This window comes from Syngnathus typhle, linkage group LG6 (assembly GCF_033458585.1).
Source record: "Syngnathus typhle isolate RoL2023-S1 ecotype Sweden linkage group LG6, RoL_Styp_1.0, whole genome shotgun sequence".
Lineage (NCBI taxonomy): Eukaryota > Metazoa > Chordata > Actinopteri > Syngnathiformes > Syngnathidae > Syngnathus > Syngnathus typhle.
The window spans coordinates 1,927,740-1,946,381 of NC_083743.1; the positions used below are offsets into that span (position 1 = coordinate 1,927,740).

The 18,642-nt window shown below is 52.9% G+C and overlaps 2 protein-coding genes across 5 annotated transcripts; both read left to right on the forward strand.

Moving 5' to 3' along the window:
* dlc (deltaC) lies at nt 1–12,529 on the forward strand. 2 transcript variants are annotated; one of them, XM_061280910.1, is made up of 10 exons: nt 7–375; nt 929–1,186; nt 1,268–1,328; nt 2,160–2,420; nt 3,251–3,442; nt 3,534–3,703; nt 6,956–7,202; nt 10,053–10,725; nt 11,259–11,361; nt 12,108–12,529. In XM_061280910.1, exons 1-10 carry the CDS (start codon nt 304–306, stop codon nt 12,111–12,113), a joined length of 2,043 nt encoding a protein of 680 aa, XP_061136894.1. In that variant the 5' UTR covers nt 7–303; the 3' UTR covers nt 12,114–12,529. The 2 variants fall into 2 exon arrangements, with proteins under 2 accessions (XP_061136893.1, XP_061136894.1); XM_061280909.1 differs by having other exon boundaries at nt 1–375; nt 11,259–12,529.
* Nucleotides 12,530–14,484: 1,955 nt separating this feature from the next.
* Nucleotides 14,485–18,640, forward strand: rnaset2l (ribonuclease T2, like). Of its 3 annotated transcripts, none has more exons than XM_061281460.1 (9): nt 14,485–14,641; nt 14,817–15,042; nt 15,550–15,617; nt 17,032–17,089; nt 17,161–17,228; nt 17,666–17,779; nt 17,863–17,911; nt 18,049–18,123; nt 18,218–18,640. In XM_061281460.1, the coding sequence occupies exons 2-9, from the start codon at nt 14,887–14,889 to the stop codon at nt 18,386–18,388; spliced, it is 759 nt and encodes a 252-aa protein (XP_061137444.1). In that variant the 5' UTR covers nt 14,485–14,641; nt 14,817–14,886; the 3' UTR covers nt 18,389–18,640. The 3 variants fall into 3 exon arrangements, with proteins under 3 accessions (XP_061137444.1, XP_061137442.1, XP_061137443.1); XM_061281458.1 differs by having other exon boundaries at nt 14,487–14,641; nt 14,738–15,042; XM_061281459.1 differs by having other exon boundaries at nt 14,492–14,639; nt 14,804–15,042.
* Nucleotides 18,641–18,642: the final 2 nt, after the last annotated feature.

Genomic DNA, 18,642 nt, shown 5'->3' on the forward strand with positions numbered 1-18,642 from the left:
CCCACCCCCACACTGCCCCACTGCTATATAAAAAAAAAAGTCCCTCCGGGCCGCGCTCCAGTCTTCAGTATTCAACCTTCCTACCTGGCGCTGCCACTGCCGCTGCCGCTGCGCTCGCGCTCGTCTCTTTCACTGTCGTAGAGAGCGCGGCTGCCTACCTTACCTACCTACCTGGCTGTCTGCCTGCCTGGCTGCCTGCCTGCCTGCCTGCCTGCCTGCCTGCCTGTCTTCCTGCCTGGCTGGCTGGCTGGCTGCCGTCGCTGTGCTCCGCACGTTTTGGACTTTCGTGTTGGTAACTTCTGGATGCAGCTCGGAGGCGCCATGGCGCGCTGCCTGCTGGCCGCTCTGCTCGTCATCCTAATGCGAGCGCTCACCGTCAGTACTTTGTTTTACTTTGCTCGAATCGACTCCACTTGTCTACTTTCGCTTCGTCGCCCTGACTTGACTCGTGTTGACATCTTGACTCGACTCTCCTCCGACGCCCTCGAGCGCTTTTACGCACACGGGCGTGCGGGCGTGCGGGCGCGCGACCTTTGACTTTCTTTTTTAAAATTGCTTCACTCGTGTCATTCGTGAATTCAGACTTGTTGAACTTGTATGTGGCTTGCTACTTATTGTCCGTCGTGTGTGCGCGCGTTTTCCGCTAAGTTAGATAAGATCACGAAAGAAAAAGCAAGAGCTGAACGGCTTCAACGTCTTGACGTAATTGCTGTCTCGCAGCAGTAATATGAATGATCCTTTTTCTTTTTTGAACGTCGACTCCCTTTCTATCTTGAAGGACATTTTCGATTTTTGCCAAGATCGAATCGACCGTTTTTGTGTGTTTGCATTGCCGTGATTGAGCCCCATTTTGTCTCTTTGGGTCGCGTCCGTGTGCTCCCTCGTTTTTGTCCCAATGACGTCATGGATGGTGCATGTCAATCTGCAGACGGAGTCGTCCGGCGTGTTCGAACTGAAGATCGAGTCGCTGACGCGCACGGGCACGGGCACGAGCGCGCCGCTGTGCCGAACGCCGTCGCGCGTGTGCCACCTCTTCTTCCGGGTGTGCCTCAAGCATGCACAGGACGTCATCGACCCCAAGCCGCCCTGCACGTACGGGACCGCGCTCACCGAGATCCTGGCCACTGACCCGGGCTCCATCGGCGGCAGCGATCCCCTTCGGGTGCCCTTCCACTTCAAGTGGCCTGTAAGTAGGCCCCCGCCGAGCCGAGCCGACCCCCCACCATCCACTGCTTTGTTCATGGACAAACCTTTTGCTTTCCTCCAGGGAACTTTCTCTTTGATCTTGGAGGCCTGGACTGCCGAGTCTTCCCAACTCAACTCCGCAGGTACAACTCTGCTGCAGTACCTCAGTTTCTACACCGAGCGGCGCCTCCACGCACTCAAAGTCGCATATTCACCAATTGCAACTCATGCCCCTCCCATCTTTGAAGTCATTCCCCATTGGAACCCAAAGCGCTGCGCTTCAACTAAATGAACCCTGTGGCACCATCTTGTGGCATCAATAGGCATTGCAGTGCTATCGACCCCTTTTTTTTTTGCTGCATCTTCTTGTCTGGGGCCTAAAACAGCACCTGGAGTTGGAGAAAGTGGAACATAGAATATTATGGCAAGCGTGTTCAGGGTGTTTTCTGGGGAACAATTTGCCGCATCATTTTGAATTTGGTTGAGGTTGTGCCTCAATGACCTGACTTAGGTCGTCACCATGCACCCCCTCAAGTGGGCTTGGCAATACGTACAAGTTTAGTGCCTCAAGCAGCTGTCAGGTTGTCTTGTGCCTCAATCTGGGGGTTGCGAGCGAGCGAGCGAGCGAGCAACCGTTCTATAAGTCTCTCCATAGCGCCTTGCGGTTGCCTGTAGATGCCACAGGGTGGCGCCAAAGCACCGCTTTTGCATTAGACAACACGAAGGCTCCTCACTAGAGCCTCGAGATGGTCCACTGAGCACCAACGTAGTTGCGTTTTCAGCAGACAACGGGGCCTGGCTCCCCTCCCCACAAATGGCGACCGGGCGGTCATGTACTGTGCACCTTATTTGGGATTCCTCGTGAACGAGGCCCAAGAACGGAGCTCAGTTGACTCGTGCCTCAGTCCGCTTGCCTTCAAGTCCTCAAAGTTGACTCCTTGGCTGCGTGTGTCCCCCTTTTTCTGTTGCCTCAGAGAACCAGAACAACCTGATCAGCCGCCTGGCGACACGGCGGCAGCTGCGCGTAGGCGAGGATTGGTTACAGGACGTCCACTTTGGCGAGCGCGGCAGCCGTGTGCATTACGCGTACCGCGCCGTGTGCGACCAGCACTATCACGGCGACGCCTGCGCTGCCTTCTGCCGGCCCCGAAACGACACCTTCGGACACTACAGCTGCCGGCGCGACGGCCAGCGCCAGTGCCTGGACGGCTGGGCGGGCCAGTACTGCGCTCGGCGTGAGTCCGCCGCTCACTTTGACTTCTTTTCCCAGCTTTGGCCATTCTCTCCTTTGCTTCCCTCGCTTCCTTTTCTCCAACTTTTTTCCAATTGTATTTGTGTGTGTGTGTGTGTGTGTGTGTGTATGTATGTGTGTGAGAAGGCCGCCTGTTCTGAGCCCAACAATGCCGCCCCCCCCCCCCCCCCCCCCACATACACACTCACAATTGCCCCCCCCCGGTGCCGTGCTTAATGTGGCCATGAAAAGAGATGGCACGTGTCACTTTTGTTGCGTAGACCACCTGCATGCAAGTGCATGTCGTGTGTGTGTGCGTGGTTGTGTGGTTAGTGCCTGGTAATGTGTTTGTGTATATCTGTATGTACTTTGCACTTTGTACTGTGCGTATTCATGCAAAGGTGCTCTGCGGTGTTTGTGCGTACGTGTTAATATATATGAGTGTGCAAGTATATACAGTATTATACATGTTCATGTTTATGTAAGTGAAGTTGCGTGAGCACGCTTGTGTGTAAGTGTACTGGTGTGCGTTTGTGCATGTGAGGTCATGTGCTTGTGTGTGCGCACGTTCCAGCAACAGTTTGGACCTTGTTTTTTTTTTTTTCACACGCCCTGGCTGACTTGCTGGCATCTTTGCTCCCTCCCTCCCACCCCCCTCCCATCCATCCATCCATCCATCCATCCCTCCCTCCATCCATCCATCCATCCATCCATCCATCCATCCATCCATCCATCCATCCATCCATCCATCCATCCATCCATCCATCCATCCATCCATCCATCCATCCATCCTTCTTTCCTTGCTTCCTTCCTTCCTTCCTTCCTCGCCTCCAGCCATCTGCGCTTCCGGCTGCAGCGCCGAGCACGGCTTCTGCGAGGCCCCCGGCGAGTGCACGTGTCGTCAGGGCTGGCAGGGCGAGCGCTGCGAGCAGTGCGCGCGCCACCCCGGATGCCTGCACGGGACCTGCCGGCAGCCGTGGCAGTGCGACTGCAAAGAGGGCTGGGGCGGACTCTACTGCGACCAGGGTGAGTGCCGGTGCAAAGCCCCCGCTGGCCGGGCGGCCGGCCGGTCGGCGTCGGGCCCGCCTGAGCGACGGGCTTTTTTTGCCGCCCGCAGACCTCAACTACTGCACCAACCACAAGCCGTGCCGCAACGGCGCCTCGTGCACCAACACCGGGCAGGGCAGCTACACCTGCGCCTGCAGGCCAGGATTCAGCGGGAACAACTGCGAGATCAAGAACGACCTGTGCGAAAGCGCCCCCTGCAGGAACGGAGGCAGCTGCAAGGTGAGCTCAACCGGCCCGCGTCCGCCTCGCCCGCTCGCCAGTCCTTCCGTCCTAAATATCCTTCGGCCAGTCACAGAGCGTAGACCGTTGACCCTCATTATGTTGGTAATAATTGATCATTCAAAGGAGCGCACGAGAAAATATTGAATCCAATCCAATAACGTTTAACACTGTAAAAATGTAAGTTCCACTCTGACCAAAGAGTGCAAATGTATACATTCAAGTTTCCTCATCAAAACAAACATCCTACGATGGAAATACCCTCCCAGCCTCCTTCCTTCGCCATCTAGCACAGCAGTCACACTGAGAAAAAGGGTTTTTGCTGAATATTTTGATCAATGGATACTGTGACTTCAATCCCTCTTATTTCTCCATCATCGTCACATTTTCAACTGTAGTAAGTGGGTAGTCGACCGGCCACTACTGCATTTGGAAGAATAAGAATGAACAAAAATCCATCATTGAACATTTTGCAAAACACATCTTGCACCTGACCTCCACATGGTCTTCCCAAAATGTTGCCAAAATAAGCAATTTCCACTTGCCTTGCTTGTTTACAAGCGCTCCCCCATTTCTAGCTAGCTAGCAAGCTCCGTGGATGACCTCGTGTGCGCATTTGTCACAACAAGTCAGAATGAATATTACTCATCGTTTTTACGATGATGCTGCTTTGCCGCGCTTTGGCCAGTCTATGTCGGCTTACGTATGGACAAACGATAGAATGGTCGCCGCCCGATATCAGGCCACATGCAAACACCAGAGCAGGCAACCCACTCCAGGCTACTGGCAGCTGTTACGGGACGGGACGGGGCCAGCCCATTGTCCATCTGCGGATGGGACGGGGCCAGCCCATTGTCCATCTGCGCCGCCCCTTTGCCGAGTCGTCGCACTCCAAAGAATCATCAAGTATGATTGACTGCTGCGACATCTCCTTGAGGAAAGGCTCCCCCCAACGATGATTGATGAGGTCAGGAAACGCCAAGTCTCGGATGACGTTAGACGGCCGGCCGGCAGGCGGGCGGGCGGGCGGGCCAGCCGGCCTCGCGGCAATCCTTCACTGATGCCACCTTGACCACCATCAGCAACTGTCCACCGGCCCGCCTGCCCGAGCCGGCCAGCCGCCTATGCTGACTTTGTTCCCTTCTTGGACGTTGGCCACCGCGAACTCCCCTGCGTGGAGGTCTCCCGCCGCCGCCGCCGCCGCCGCCGCCGCCGCCTCTCCCCAAGGCAAGGCTCCACCCAGAATGAAGTGATTCCCACCACTTGAAACACCGCACGGAGGAAACTCAAAGTGTTCAAAAGGACCCACCTGGCTGCGTCCCGTCTGCAAGCCTCCGCCAGTGGTGCCGACTCGCGCCGCTTCTTCTGCTACTCTCTTTCATCGTTGCCGCCTGAGGACCGAGGCGCCCGAGCGGCCCACCGAGCGCTCATCTGCAGTGCCTGCCACAAAAGCAGACCTAAGGAAAGCGCAAGTCTTGAGGCACCCACGCTCAAGGATGACCTCGCTTGCAGGCGCAAATTTGCCAGGACACGCTGTTGAAGATGCCGACCCAAAACTGCACTGGCCGGATGGAGGCCCTTTCAACAACAGCAACTCCCTGTCAGGGCATGCGGAGATAAACCATGGACTGGTTGCCACAGTTGACGTCCCGGGACATGCGTCTACACAAACAATGGATCCGTCACCAGTCGATGCCAGACTACATTTAGTCCAGTGAATGGGGTGGGGGGGTGTCCGAAACTGAGTCCATCTTCATAAACACTGAACCAGTCACGTGTCAACTTGCTGGCACAGGGCTGTATCGTCCAAAGTCTGTTTGTTTGCATGTTTGGCGCACTTTAATGTTTGCCATCATCAAACATAGTTGTCGAAGAACACACAAGTAAAGACAAAATGCATTTTTCTAAAGGAATATTTTTATCATTTAGGAAGAAGCATATATATGTATATATATATATATATATATATATATATATATATATATAATGTGTGTGTGTGTATGTACGTCTATGTGTGTATGTGTGAGTGTGTGTGTGTGTGTGTATATATGTATACACATATATATATATATATATATATATATATATATATATATATATATATATATATATATATATATATAATGTGTGTGTGTGTATGTACGTCTATGTGTGTATATGTGAGTGTGTGTGTGTGTATATATGTATACACATATATACACATATATATATATATATATATATATATATATATATGTGTGTGTTCGGGCGTTTTGACAATGTTTTGAGTCCAGCGTGGCTTTCTACTGGCTATCTTTGGGGGAGAGCAAAGTCAGTGCCGCAACAATGACACGTTACAGGGTCGCCTTGCGTTAGAACGTGCCCACACTCCTGTCATCTTCAATCAATCAATCAATCAATCAATCAATCAATCAATTTTTGTTTTTATGGCCCTCTACGATAGCCAACTGGTGCTTTACAATAGGATAGGATGCCATTGCAACCCATTGATTCTGTAAAGGTAACATTTCACATAGCCCAGCCCGTGTCTCGTAGAATCACAAAGATCAAAACAAATCTATGTCCACCCAAAAAGCGCGGAAAAGGCGAGAGCGGGCCTTGTACAATTGAGCGGATGAAGAGCTGCAGATTGGTCGCCGGTCCCCAAAGTCTTTCGGCTGACTCAGCAGCGTTCCAACATGATGAGTCAAAAAAAAGCCAACCTCTTTCAACGTAGGAACATTTAAGCCCAAATAAATGGATTGAAAATTCCTCTCCATTTTTCTTTTCCTGAAATGCATTATTTGTGTTTTGCTCCATTTTTGACAGTCTAGATGTCTGTCCGGAAGCGCGTTAAAGCGCACAACATCCAACTTTAAAGAGCAAAATGAGAAGGTGTAGGCAGCTGAAGCCGGAGGGCAGCCGCCTTGGGTCGCCAGAGGGCAGCCATCTTGGGTTGCCGACCAGCGCTGTTATATTTGGGCTGTTCTCAGCGCGTGCTTTACGTTAGTTAGGTTGGCGGACGGATGGCGGCGGCATGGAGTCGTCAAGTGCGGCCCCTGATAGCGCCTTGCTCTCCGACACCCAAAGACATCATCAATACATCCGTTTTTCTGTCTGAAAGCAAAATGGCTGCCTCCTCTGGGCAAGAATTGAAATGTGCTTATCGGAGTCCATTTTCCTTTCAATTGCTTGTCTCCTTTTTGAAAGAGTGGCTCTTTTTAGCGCCCAGCACAGTGTTTGCTAAAAGTCTTTTTCTTGGTTTGCTTTCAGAATTTGTCGGACGGCTTCCTGTGCGTGTGTCCTCGGGGCTTCTCCGGCCCTGATTGCGGCACCGGCGGCGTCCTGACGTGCGCCGACGAGCCGTGCTTCAACCGCGGCGTGTGCGAGGCGGCCACGTCGGGAGGCGGCGGCGGCGGCGGCGGCGGCGGCAGCTACACCTGCCGCTGCCCGCCGGGGTACGCCGGCTCCAACTGCGAGATGAAGGCCAACCGCTGCAGCAGCAACCCCTGTGCTAACGGTAACTCAATTGCGCCACACCCCGCTAGGCCAACATTAGTCTCCAGCTTGTCGGATGGTGAACAAAAGACTCTTAAGCGGACAAAAGTAGACTCCGAATATTGACGCCGATGTATGACCATGTAACCATTCCGCTTTCGAATATCTTGAGTGTAGATTTGGATCCAGGATTCCCCCCACACACACACTGTGCAGGAAACAAGGATGTTGCTAACATTAGCGCCGCTCTTGTCATTTTTGGAAAAAATGTTGCCGGAGGGCTCGGCGGCACTGTGGCTAAAGCGCAGCCAAAACACAGCTGACTTGCAGCTAAAGCTAAAAAAAGGCCACGACTGCAGCGGTGGCCAATCAGGAAGTGACGGACGGCGCCAGCGCGGCCCAAACGAGAGCGTGAAATGGCCACATTAGTCGATGGTTATCTCCCCTCGGGCGCATTCATCTTATCCTCAATCTCCAAAACGTTCCCGCCTGACAAGCAGGAAACAAGAAAGGCCGCCGCTGCCGCCGCCGCCGCCGCCGCCGCCACACAAACGTGGACCCCGGCCAGTGGCGTGTTTCCGAGCACAAGCAGAGTAAACACGCTAACAGAGGCGTTGCATTGATTCCTGGACTTTTGTTCACTAATAAATGGATTCATATGTAGCGGACCTCCGCTATTGGCCAGCCTGGAACGCCTTGGAATCAAAGCGGCTCCATATGGGCCAGGACAAGTGAGCCAGCCATCCTCCTCTGGCAGTCTCTCAGATGGTCAATGGACAGCGTAGCTGACTTTAGCCTAGCTGCCATCACGGCGCCTCTGAGCCAGTGTTGAAAGGAAAGCGCTTGGTCCTTATTCACATTAGCGTCAGTTGGTGAAAGCAGCGGTTGAATCTCTTTCGACAAGAGCATGGGGTTGGCGCAATAATTGCTCTCAAGCAGCTCGTCCGGCCTTTTCCCGCCATGGACCAAAAGTGATTTGCATGGGGTCAGTGTCAAGTCCAAAAGGCCAAGCGGGTGGTGGAGTCAGCGTTTTGTTCCCTTTCACCGCGGAGGTCAGATCAAGAAGAAGCCCGCAGAGGCTTCATCAAAACAGGCGTGGCGACGGCGGCAGCGGCGGTGGCGGCCGCTTCCTGTTGCTGACATTCATTCATTCATTGCTTCATTAAAAGCCCTTGTTGAATGTCACCGCAGCGGCATGACGCTGCCGCCGCCGCCGCCGCCGCCAGGCTGCCTCCGTCCGTCATGCGGCCCAGCCACGCTGCAATGTTACTTGCGCGATCTTCGACTGTGGTTTACGCCTGCCTCACTTTTGCCAGAACCACCTTTGTAACTTGAACTGCAAGTTCAGTTCCTTCACTGCAAAATATGACGCCATGGTTTGATTTTTAAAAGCCTTTTCTTTCTCTTTTTTTTTCCCAAAGTAAGCTACTTGTCGAGCGTGAACTATACAATAGCAAAGTGATGGCATGCTAGTTGCGGGTGCACTTCCTTTTCAACCTGGCGTATTTGTACCCGTTTCAAATGACGGTGGTGGTGAAGCTATTCCAATGGGAATGTGGTTCATTCATTTGGTTTTGTAACTTTTGACACATTTAACAATCTCTCGCAAACAAAAGGGTCGTCTTTATGCATTCACACAGGAAGCTTTGATTTCAAGCGCGTCCAATTGCAATCCCAATTTCAGGGTGCGAGGGGGCTATTTTCCATCATCCTTTAGTCAAGTCGTAATTTGATATCCTTGGAAAACAAGGGAAATAACTCCATTTGGAACACACTGGTATTTCCTTCCTTTTGCTTACTTGTTCTGGTTCAAGTGCTTGTTAGTTGTTCCAATATCATGGGGTGTTGTCAACGGATTGGAGTGAATGGTCTTTGTTGCTTCGCTGGTCTCCAAAAAACACTCGGTGGAGAAGGAAGCACTCCAGTGGGTGGACGATGGCTGGCCCTCCAGTGACACACGGCTGATTGGGAAAAGATTGGATTCAACCGATGTCAGAGTGATGTCTCTCCAAAAGTTCGAGTGGCCCCAAAAGCAAAGATGTTTGCAGCTTTTTCCTTCTCCTCTCTCTCTCTCTTCCCTCTCTTTCTGTGGCCCCACATCTTTTGTACCTCGTAAGACAGCAGCTGCGGTTGGAGTCTCAGTCGATGCCCCTAAAAGGGCACGGACAAGGGTCTTCCTGGTCACGGACAAATGGCCCTTCCATATTCTAAGTACCGACACATTACTGAAACGAGAGCTTCTCTGTACCGCCAAAATAGCTTCTAGTAGTCTCACTGCTGCTCGCCTAAGGCAACATACAAAGACGCATAGAATCCAAATTTTACGACGGGATAACACGCTAAGCTAACGTGTTTTGAAGGCAGGCAGGCAGGCAGGCAGCCAGGCAGGCAGGCAGGCAGCCAGGCAGCCAGGCAGCCAGGCAGCCAGGCAGGCAGGCAGGCAGGCAGCCAGGCAGGCAGGCAGGCAGGCAGGCAGGCAGGCAGGCAGGCAGCCAGCCAGGCAGGCAGGCAGGCAGGCAGGCAGGCAGGCAGGCAGGCAGGCAGGCAGGCAGCCAGGCAGGCAGCCAGGCAGGCAGCCAGGCAGGCAGGCAGGCAGCCAGGCAGGCAGCCAGGCAGGCAGCCAGGCAGGCAGCCAGGCAGGCAGGCAGCCAGGCAGGCAGCCAGGCAGGCAGCCAGGCAGGCAGCCAGGCAGGCAGGCAGGCAGGCAGGCAGGCAGGCAGGCAGGCAGGCAGGCAGGCAGGCAGGCAGGCAGGCAGGCAGGCAGGCAGGCAGGCAGGCAGGCAGGCAGGCAGGCAGGCCAAGTGCTTTGGAAGCCATTGTGTCGATGGTAGGCTGCCACGCTAAGCCAAGGTGTTTTTCCTTTTGCCTCAAGGCGGCGAGTGCGTGGACTCGGGCTCCGACCAGGCGGACGCGGCGGCGTGCCGCTGCCGCCCAGGTTTCGCCGGCCCCCGCTGCCAGACCAACGTGGACGACTGCGCCAGCAACCCTTGCCGCAACGCCGGAACCTGCGCCGACGGCGTGGCCGACTTCACGTGCACGTGCGCGCTGGGCTTTGGCGGCAAGGACTGCTCCTTGCGCTCCAGCCCCTGCGACCGCTTTCCGTGCCTCAACGGCGGCCGCTGCTTTGCCCACTTCTCGGGGCCCGTGTGCCAGTGTCCGCCGGGATTCATGGGGGCGCGCTGCGAGGACGCGGTCTGGCCGGCCGGGCCGCCACAGCCGCCGCCTTCCGAGGACGCGTTCCCTGCCGCGCTGGCCGCCGCCTGCGCGCTGGCCGCCGTGATGCTGAGCCTCCTGGCGGCGGGCGCCGTCTTTGTCGCGCGCCAACTGCGGCGCGGCAGGGAGCTGGCGGCCGCCTCGGCGTCGGTCAAGAACAACCTGGAGGCCGTGAACAACCGATTGGTGGCCGAGGACAGGGGACACGTCAAAGTGTCCAATAAGGACGTGGCGCTGAGCGGGGACGGAGCCAGGCGCGGGACTGTCTTCAAAAACAAAATGGCCACTGACTACAAGCCGGCCCTGGAGCAAATCAGCAACAAGTTGGACAGGTAAGAAAGGGGCCAAAAGCAATTTTTTACTTTCAAATATGGAATCTTTTGTTTTGAACGCTAACTGTAGAAAGCCGTTTGGGCGTACTCCGAACGACAACATTTGAAGTGGAACAGTTCAAGCAAAGTTTGCCAACAGTGTTTGCTTGCTGCACTTTGGTAACCATCACGCTGCTCAAACATGAGGGCGACCCAGGTGTCAAATCCCCATCCGGCTGGGGCGGTTCCGCCGGACACGCAACGTCGCCGACGCTGCCTTGAAACGTCAACTTTGTGTTCGCAGCGCAGCGCAGCGCAGTGGCTGTTCTAAGACCTAACGGGTGGCCGGCCCACCCTCGGCAGCTTTATGTTTTCTTCCAAACTCTTTGTGTATTCCTTCCCTCCCTTTTGGCCCAATGTGCTCGGGTACCTTTTTCTCGTCACTCGGCATGAAATGTCAGGAAGGTGTCAGTGTTGTGCAATCTAACGCTTTGGCCGTCTGTCTGTCTGTCTGTCTGTCTGTCTGTCTGTCTGTCTGTCTGTCGCTCTGTTAGAGTGGAGCGCGAGGAGGCGGCGGCAACTTTGCTGGCAGAAGGGCGCTACCGGCCCGTCCTGGCCCTGCCCGAGCAGATGGAACACTGCGTCTTTGCCACCGAGGTACACACACAAAAGCTGGGCGTTTGGGAGGAGGAAGGAACGGAGGGCGCTGGCTCACAAGTCAGCACCCGTGTGCACTCAACAGGCTCCTCTCCAACTCAAACAGGAAACAACGTGGCGGTCCAGCAAGACGCAAACTCACCTCTGACTTTTGCACAATTTGGGGGCGGGGTGGGGGACAAAAAACAGATGACTTTGTTGCTTTTCAAGGATGGACGTATGTGTACGAATGTGTGTGTGGTTGTGTGTACATCCATCCATCCATCCATCATCCATCCAATCATCCAATCATTCATCCACCATCCATCCATCCATCCATCCACCGATAGGTCATATCAATGACACACCTCTGAGTTAAAGAAACAAAATCACTACAACTAAGAATGAAAAAAAAAGCCTTTTGTTCATGCAATACAATGCAACTGCAAAAAACACCAGACAACAAACTGAAAGTAGATTTTCAAAAGTAGCGACAGCGTTTAAGGTTTACACCTCGCGCGTTGCATCTAAAGATGGCTAAAGATAACTAAAGATGGCGGATTCCGCTCCAGGTAAGACAAACTTGACCAAAGAGTTTTTTTGGCCAATGTTTCCTGGTGTTCGTACACAACGGGTGACTGAGGGCCTCCAACTGTGTGCTTGAAAAGAAATTCAACGCAACTCACGACTCACAGCGAAGATGATGGGCAGGCCTTCCGCATCACGTCAGTCACTGGCATCTTTGTCTTCTTTGTCCTCCTCCGCAGGTTTGACCTCCAGCGCGGCAAAGGATTTTTCTTTGGAAGAAGCCGACGCAATGAAAGAAAGCTTTTCCTCCTTTCTTTGCTTTTGCCAAGAGAGAAAAAACTAGAGGAAACCAAAGACTGAATGTTGCGCACCCTTTGCACTTTTCCAATCCGGGCCTCCGTTTTGCCAAGCGTGTCGTTAACCTGCGCCCGCCGACGACCGAGCGTCGCCCATCGGCAAAAGGTGCGCGCGACATGCCACTTTGCCTTCGTGGTTTTATACCGAAATTGTGTCTGTGGTGCCAGTGGGCGGGTCTTCAATTCAGACCATGCAATGTGTGTACAGTTTTATTTAATTTCGACGTCAACGTGTACATAGTTCCTATTTAACAAATGCAATCCTCATCTATTTTCCTAAATAAATGACAAAAGCAAACTCTCTGGACGCGTGTCGGTGTGTGTGTGCGTGCGTGCGGGCGCGTGAACGTGTTTGACTTCCTGTTTAAAAGTTTGCAAACATTTAAAAAGTCAACTTGTTGCTTCCCCCAGAGCCCTTTTTGGTCAACAGCTGCCCCATAAAACTCCACTAACTGTGTGTGTGTGCGTGTGCGTGCGTGCGTGCGTGCGTGCGTGTGCGTATGCGTGCGCTCGTGCCCGTCTGTCATTTGACTTCCTGTTTAAAAGTTTGCAAACATGTAAGAGGTCAACTTTGGAATTTGTGTGTGGCCACTATCTGTTGGCCGTCAAACTGCAACTTCTTGAAAATACTTAGCGTGATGTTATTCCTGCAGCTTACAGGTCATATGACCATTTTTGAGCATAGTGAAAAAGTGTGGGTGGTTTTGGAGGACAAATTGATTCCATTTCAATACCAATTTGTGTATTGTTGCCTCAGCCTGGTACTGTACACGTACACTTGTGTTTGTACCTTAATGTACGTGTGTGTGTGTGTGTGTGTGTAGGCCCCAGCTTTCCCGCCGTGACTCTTGCTGTGGCTTGAACTTTCTTTTCTTCTTGTGTGTGAGCGTGGGAATGTTGTGCTTGAGAACAAAGTGGTGATGGATATGTCACACCTGAGAAGGAGGAAGTGCACATGAAAGCAGAACACACACACACGCACACACACACGCACACACGCTCATAAAATACCCAGTCAAGCACCTGTCATCACTTGGTCACCCTCTGCAACCTTTAACCCACACCCAAACCTTTTCCCAGCTTGTCAACCGCGTGCGTATGTGTGTGTGCGTGCGCGTGCTTACGTTGTGGGTTTTTTCGGCAAACCTTTTTGTGGCTCGTGTGCGTGACAGTTCCATTCGTGTGCTTATTTTTGAGAGCGAACGTGCATGCATAACAGAGTTTGCGGCCTGGCCTGAAAATGTCTGTCGCCTCCGAAAGCTTCCTACGTGTGCGTCTTTGCGAGGCTTTCTCGCTTGCGTCACGTTAGCGTGCCGACCGTTGGCATTTGGCAAGCCCTGCGCTGACCGTTAGCACAGCTGGCTAGCTACTCTTGGCACCTCTTTAGCATTTCAAGCCAGTCGCTATGGTTGCTACCGCTTTGCGTTGGGCCGCTCGCAACCAAGCTCGCGCACGTTCTTTCTATTTTCAGATGAGAGAAACGGGCCTGCGAATTTGGAGGTCGTCGGCAATCACAAAGCAAGCGTGAGGCTTGGAGCCCAGCAGCGGTCTTGACTTTGCTTGGGCTCATCTTCACCTCCTCCTCATTGTGTTTTTTTCTTTCTTGCCTTTCCTCCTGCCGGCTTCCTCTTTGCATCCGCCTTCTGCTGACCTTTGACCTCAGGCTCGGTGGGAACGCTGCGCAATCCGAGAGTTGGCGTGACGGTCACGAGGGCAAAGCGCTGTTGCAGACGCCGGGATGACAATAACAGAACACACCTGTCCACGCATGCGCGCACACACACACGCATGCACGCACGCACGCACGCACGCACAAACACACAACCGCACACACAATCACAGCGTGTGCATGTTTGCATGTGTTTGAATTCAGCCGTCCAAAGTGAGCTAACAGCAATGTTGGCCTGGTTGAGCGACTCCCTGATAACCTTTGACCTGCCCTGCGAACGTGTGTCTTAGTCTCGTGCAGTGTTTCCCAACCACTTCCTTTGTGACCTTTGACCTGATTCCTCCCATTTTGTGGGCACGTGCAATGCACAACATGGACGCAAAAATGAGAAATGATTTTTTCCAAATTGGATATGTTATTGCAAGAAGGTTGTGAGGTTTTTTTTTTTTTTTTTTCAACCATAGAAATGATGATCTTTTGTGTTCTGAAAGTGTTTTGCCTTCTCATCATGGACGTTTGAGTGCAAGTGTGGTTTGGTGACGGGCGGGCGGGCGGGCGACCCATCCGCCAACGTTCGCAACGCTTTGGTGTTACTTCTTCTTTTTCTCCAAACTCACGACGAGTGGCAGGTGGCAGGGGCAGGCTTTTCACATGCAAGTTTAGAACAAGGAACAAGCCGTCAAAGGTTTGCTTTTCATTCACTTCTCTTTTTTGGGCGCCAACGTGAGTGAGCATTCGCAGCTTTCTGGTAAGTACAACAGCAAAATGACTTGTGTCCATCTGTCCGTCCGGCCGGCCGGCTTTTGCAGGCAAGGGCGGGCAACTCGGGTCCCATCTTTTGCAGGAAGCGTGCCATCGGCCAATGTGCTCTTTCATCTGTTTGCTTTTTTCCTCTGGCGGTGGGTGAAATTGGTCTGAGGGAGCTGGGTGCCCCGGACTCTGCCCCCTCGTCCCCCACATTCGAGTGAGCCACGCACGCTAAGGAGGTTGAAGATGTTGCGCTGGCTGCTGCCCCTGCTGGCCTGTGTGAGGATAGCAACGCTGCCGCAAGATGAGGGGACCGCCTACGATGGCCACCCATACCATGGAGCGGCTTGCGCGTGGACGTGCGCGGTCTTCACGATGCAGTGGCCGGCGGCCTTCTGCCAGGTGACCTTCGGCGCGGCCATCATCGAGACACGTACCGCGTCGTTTGAGCTTCTTTCTCGTGAGATGGCATGAAAGGAGAGCAAGGGGGAAGGACGCAAGGAAAACAATGCCTTTAGTGTCATTGTACAAATGAAACTACGAGGGGTGAGGATGGAAGCCGCAAAGAAAAAAAAGAAAGAAAAGAAAAAAAAGAAAAAAAAGAAAAGAAAGAAAAGAAAAGAAAAGAAAAGAAAAGAAAAGAAAAGAAAAGAAAAGAAAGAAAGAAAGAAAGAAAGAAAGAAAGAAAGAAAGAAAGAAAGAAAGAAAGAAAGAAAGAAAGAAAGAAAGAAAGAAAGAAAGAAAGAAAGAAAGAAAGAAAGGAAAGAAAGAAAGAAAGAGAAAAAAAAGAAAAAAAAAAAAAAAGGAAACAACAGTCGTAACATGAACCAATGACAGAGAAGCAATGTGTAAAGACTTGCTTGGCTCGTGACCTTGCGTGTTTGTTTCTGCCTTGCGGTGTGGGCTCAGTCGTTGGACAACGCTTCTCTCTGCACCATTCCTGAGCACGTCGACACCTGGACCATCCACGGCCTGTGGTAGGTCAAGCGCTAAACTCTCACAGGATCCCATTGGGCAGTGCTTCTCAAATAGTGGGGCGCGCCCCCCTTGGGGGGCGCGGTGCTATTCCTGGGGGGGCGCGTGTGACCCTGGGGAACAGGCTTTTTTTTTGGCAGTACTAGAATAAAGTGTAATTGCGCGTTTACTACAGCAGGGGGCAGTGGCGCTCTCATTGTTACTTCTGTCACGTTTGCGACAGTGCAACATTTTACAACTTACAAGACAAGTTAGGATAGTCACGGTGGGGAGGGGGGGCGCGAATAGTTTTCTTCTTGCTAGGGGGGGGGCGTAACAGAAAATAATTGAGAAGCACTGGGTTAAATAAAGGTTAACGTAAAAAAAAAAAAAAAAAAAAAAAAAGTGAACCCTGAACTTTGAACCCGCGGTGACCCCGCGGTGACCCCGTGGTGACCCCGTGGTGACCCCTGGGTGACCTTTGAACCCTGAACTTTCAACTCTAGTTAGAAATCGAAAATGTGCACATGACCCCGTGAACTTTGAACCGACCTTTGACCCCTGGGTGAACTTTGAACCGTAAACTTTGACCTTTGACCCCTAGTTAATTACGGTTTTTTTTTTTTTTTAAACCGGCATAGCAGAACGATCCATGGTCTTCAGATGCCGCGCTGTCGCCATCTCCTGGTCAGTTAGTGAAATGCTTTTGCTGATGTTTTTTTTTCTCTCAATTAAAACAAATCAATTAGCCAGTTGGTTTTCTTTATTTAATATCTATTATCAGACAAAACCAAATTGTGAATCAGTCACCTAGGCTATAGCAGAACAAACAATCCATGGTCTTCAGATGCCACGCTGTCGCCATCTCCTGGTCAGCTAGTGAAATGCTTTTGCTGTTTTTTTTTCCTCTCAATTAAAACAAATCAATCAGCCAGTTGGTTTTCTTTATTTAATCTCTGATATCAGACAAAACCAAATTGTGAATCAGTCACCTAGGCCAGTGCTTCTCAAATAGTGGGGCGCGCCCCCCTTGGGGGGCGCGGTGCTATTCCTGGGGGGGCGCGTGTGACCCTGGGGAACAGGCTTTTTTTTTGGCAGTACTAGAATAAAGTGTAATTGCGCGTTTACTACAGCAGGGGGCAGTGGCGCTCTCATTGTTACTTCTGTCACGTTTGCGACAGTGCAACATTTTACGACTTACAAGACAAGTTAGGATAGTCACGGTGGGGAGGGGGGGCGCGAATAGTTTTCTTCTTGCTAGGGGGGGGCGTAACAGAAAATAATTGAGAAGCACTGCCATTGGGTGACTCCAACTCAAATGAACGATCGCATGTCGATCACGGCGAGAGCGCTGGCCGGCCTTCCAAAGGCAATCAACGGGGCAAAGCCACCGACCGCAGCCGGGCGCTCAACTTGCATTGTGCCTTCTCTTCTCAGGCCCATGAAGGTGACACAATGCTGCAGGTGTTGGCCCATGTTCTTCTCCGACGTGCAGGTAAGGCCATTGGCGGGCGGGCTGGCTCGATGTTTGAGTGCAAGCTTGGCCATGACTGGCGTTTCCCTCAGGAGCTGCAGGACGCGCTGGAAGAGTGCTGGCCGTCCTTGTTGAAAAGTCAACCCAGCTTCCATTTCTGGTGAGAGAACGTGCGGCGTTTCGGTCGGCGGCGGCGGCGCCGAACAGATTGGGCCGCGAAGCGAGCGAGCGCAAAGTCGCACGCAAACTCGCTCGCCTGTCCTGGCTCACACGCGGCAGGAACGGCAAACGCCGGCAATCATTCAAATTGGAAAAAAAGAAATTGAAAACCGCGGTGAGATGAAGCTTGAGCGTTCTTGATCCAATCAGAGTGGATGAAAAGCAGCCACTGGAGCGAGGGGGGGAGGGAGGGGGGCAGGAAGGAAGGAAGGAAGGAAGGAAGGAAGGAAGGAAGGAAGGAAGGAAGGAAGGAAGGAAGGAAGGAAGGAAGGAAGGAAGGAAGGAAGGAAGGAAGGAAGGAAGGAAGGAAGGAAGGAAGGAAGGAAGGAAGGAAGGAAGGAAGGAAGGATGATGTGGCTGGGCAAAATTGGCTTTCAGGAGGGACGAGTGGGAGAAACACGGCACGTGCGCAGCGTGCGTGGAAGGCCTCAACTCTCCGCTCAGATACTTCCAGACGTGTCTCAAGCTCCGAGGCCGCTTCGACCTCCACAAGTGAGCACACGCGTAAGGCGGACATAGCCTGCGTTACCACGACAACAGCTTTGAGCAAACGTGAGTGTGTGCGTGTGTCACAGAGCCCTGGGGGACGCCGGGATCAAGCCATCCTGCGATCGACCTTACAAGGTAACGACCGACTCGACACGATACGTCAACACGTGAAGTGCAGAAGCATGTCCCGGTCGGTCGGTCCCGGCCGGCCGGCAAAAGAGCAGCTCAATCCACAAATGCAATCAATGCTGCCTTTGTTGACTTGCGTGCAGCTGTCTGAGGTGCAGGACGTGCTGGCTCCTCTGCTCGGTCGCACGTATGAGATTCAGTGCATCAAAGACGACAAGGTGGCTGGCTGGCTGGCTGGCTCTTTCTTCTCTCGTCAGACATTTGGTTGGTTTGTTTGCCATCTCCTCTCACCACTTCCATCTTATCTTTCAGGAGCGCGAGCTTTGGTTCCAGGTTAAGATCCGCCTGTCTCGCAACCTGACCGTCGGCTGCGAGCACGCCGCGGACGTGACGCCCATCTCTCAAGGTCACCCCTGCCCGGCCCAGGGGACCTTCTACTTGCTGCCCATCGACTGGCGGCGCCCGTCGCGGCCCTGCGACTGACGTCTCTGCCGCTAAAAGGCGGACGGACGGACGGGCACGACCCGCTGAGCAAACATTCCTTCAAATTGTCCACGCATCAGAAAATGTGACCCCAGCCCAGTCTGGAGCTGAGCGCTTCCAACTTTGCTTTTTTTCTTTCTGGCCTTTTTTCCCCCCGACCAGCCAGCCAGCCAGCCAGCCAGCTCGCTCGCTCGCTCTTCTGTTTGGTTGCTCTTTCCTTTTGCTTGCCTAAATGAAGCCATGTGGACACAATC